At 40.1% G+C, this 898-nt stretch overlaps 1 protein-coding gene across 1 annotated transcript in view; it reads left to right on the forward strand.

Moving 5' to 3' along the window:
* The first annotated feature begins 690 nt into the window (after nt 1-690).
* LOC117121929 (maleylacetoacetate isomerase-like) overlaps nt 691-898 on the forward strand; it is a 10,992-nt gene continuing 10,784 nt past the window's right edge. The window contains exon 1 of the mRNA XM_033267350.1: nt 691-733. Within this exon, the coding sequence (XP_033123241.1) occupies nt 722-733 (12 nt within the window). The 5' untranslated portion in view covers nt 691-721. The remainder of the gene's footprint in view (nt 734-898) is intronic.

Consider the following 898-nt stretch of genomic DNA (forward strand, 5'->3'; position numbering starts at 1 on the left):
TACTGGTCAGAAAAGCCCTGAGTAAACACATAGCAAGCAGGGAAAACCCCACCCCCCCCAAAAAAAAAAAAAAAAAACAAACAAAAAAACAACAAACAAACAAAGAGCGCAGAATCCCGGATTGTAGATGGGAAGTTCAATCCCTATAGACGCAGCGGCGCGGACCCCCAACGGCCTCTCTGCTCTCCGTACCCTCTAGTGGTAAATAGTATGCTGATGTATATACAGTAAGAGTAGAAAAATCATTTAAATTTAAGAACTCAATAATACTTTGGAATTGTACATGACACACAGACATATGTAAGAATATTGTATACTCATAAATAAAGAGGACATAAGCAACAGTTTAGTAAAATTTCAGATTTTATTGATCGATGCTATATAATATGCCTATATAATTTTTTAATTTTTCCATTTCAAACGAGTGACTACTGATTTTTTTTATGCTCAACTCAATTAATGACCCACTATTATCTGACTATTTGAATGGCGAATTTTGGTTGATAATGTTAATTTGAGTAAAAAAAAGTTTCCCGCATTTGGCCGTGAGAGGGCGTGTGTTCGTGAAACCACGCGCGAAGCCTGTCTATCTAGCTGGCATTGCAACCCTGGTAATCGCGCCGACTGGCCTGGTGAAAGCTGAGAGTAGAGTTATCTAGGACCTAGGCCTAGGCCTAGTTCGTTCCTCTTTGGTGACAGCAAAACATCTATAAACGTTACAATGAATTCAAAAGTAAGTTACCTAGGCAAACTCCCTGTACAGCTGGGCTTAGGGCTAACCTACTAGCTACTACTACTAGTCTCTAGGATAGCTGAAATTCAGTGAGTCGCTTAGCCTACTTACTTTGGCTAGGTTACTAGTCTAGGCCTAGAGAGGAGGAGCAGGCTTAGATAGTAG

The sequence above is a fragment of the Anneissia japonica genome, unplaced genomic scaffold (genome assembly GCF_011630105.1).
Source record: "Anneissia japonica isolate Jap-2015-1 unplaced genomic scaffold, ASM1163010v1 scaffold1208_len1460985_cov181, whole genome shotgun sequence".
NCBI classification, from domain to species: Eukaryota; Metazoa; Echinodermata; class Crinoidea; order Comatulida; family Comatulidae; genus Anneissia; species Anneissia japonica.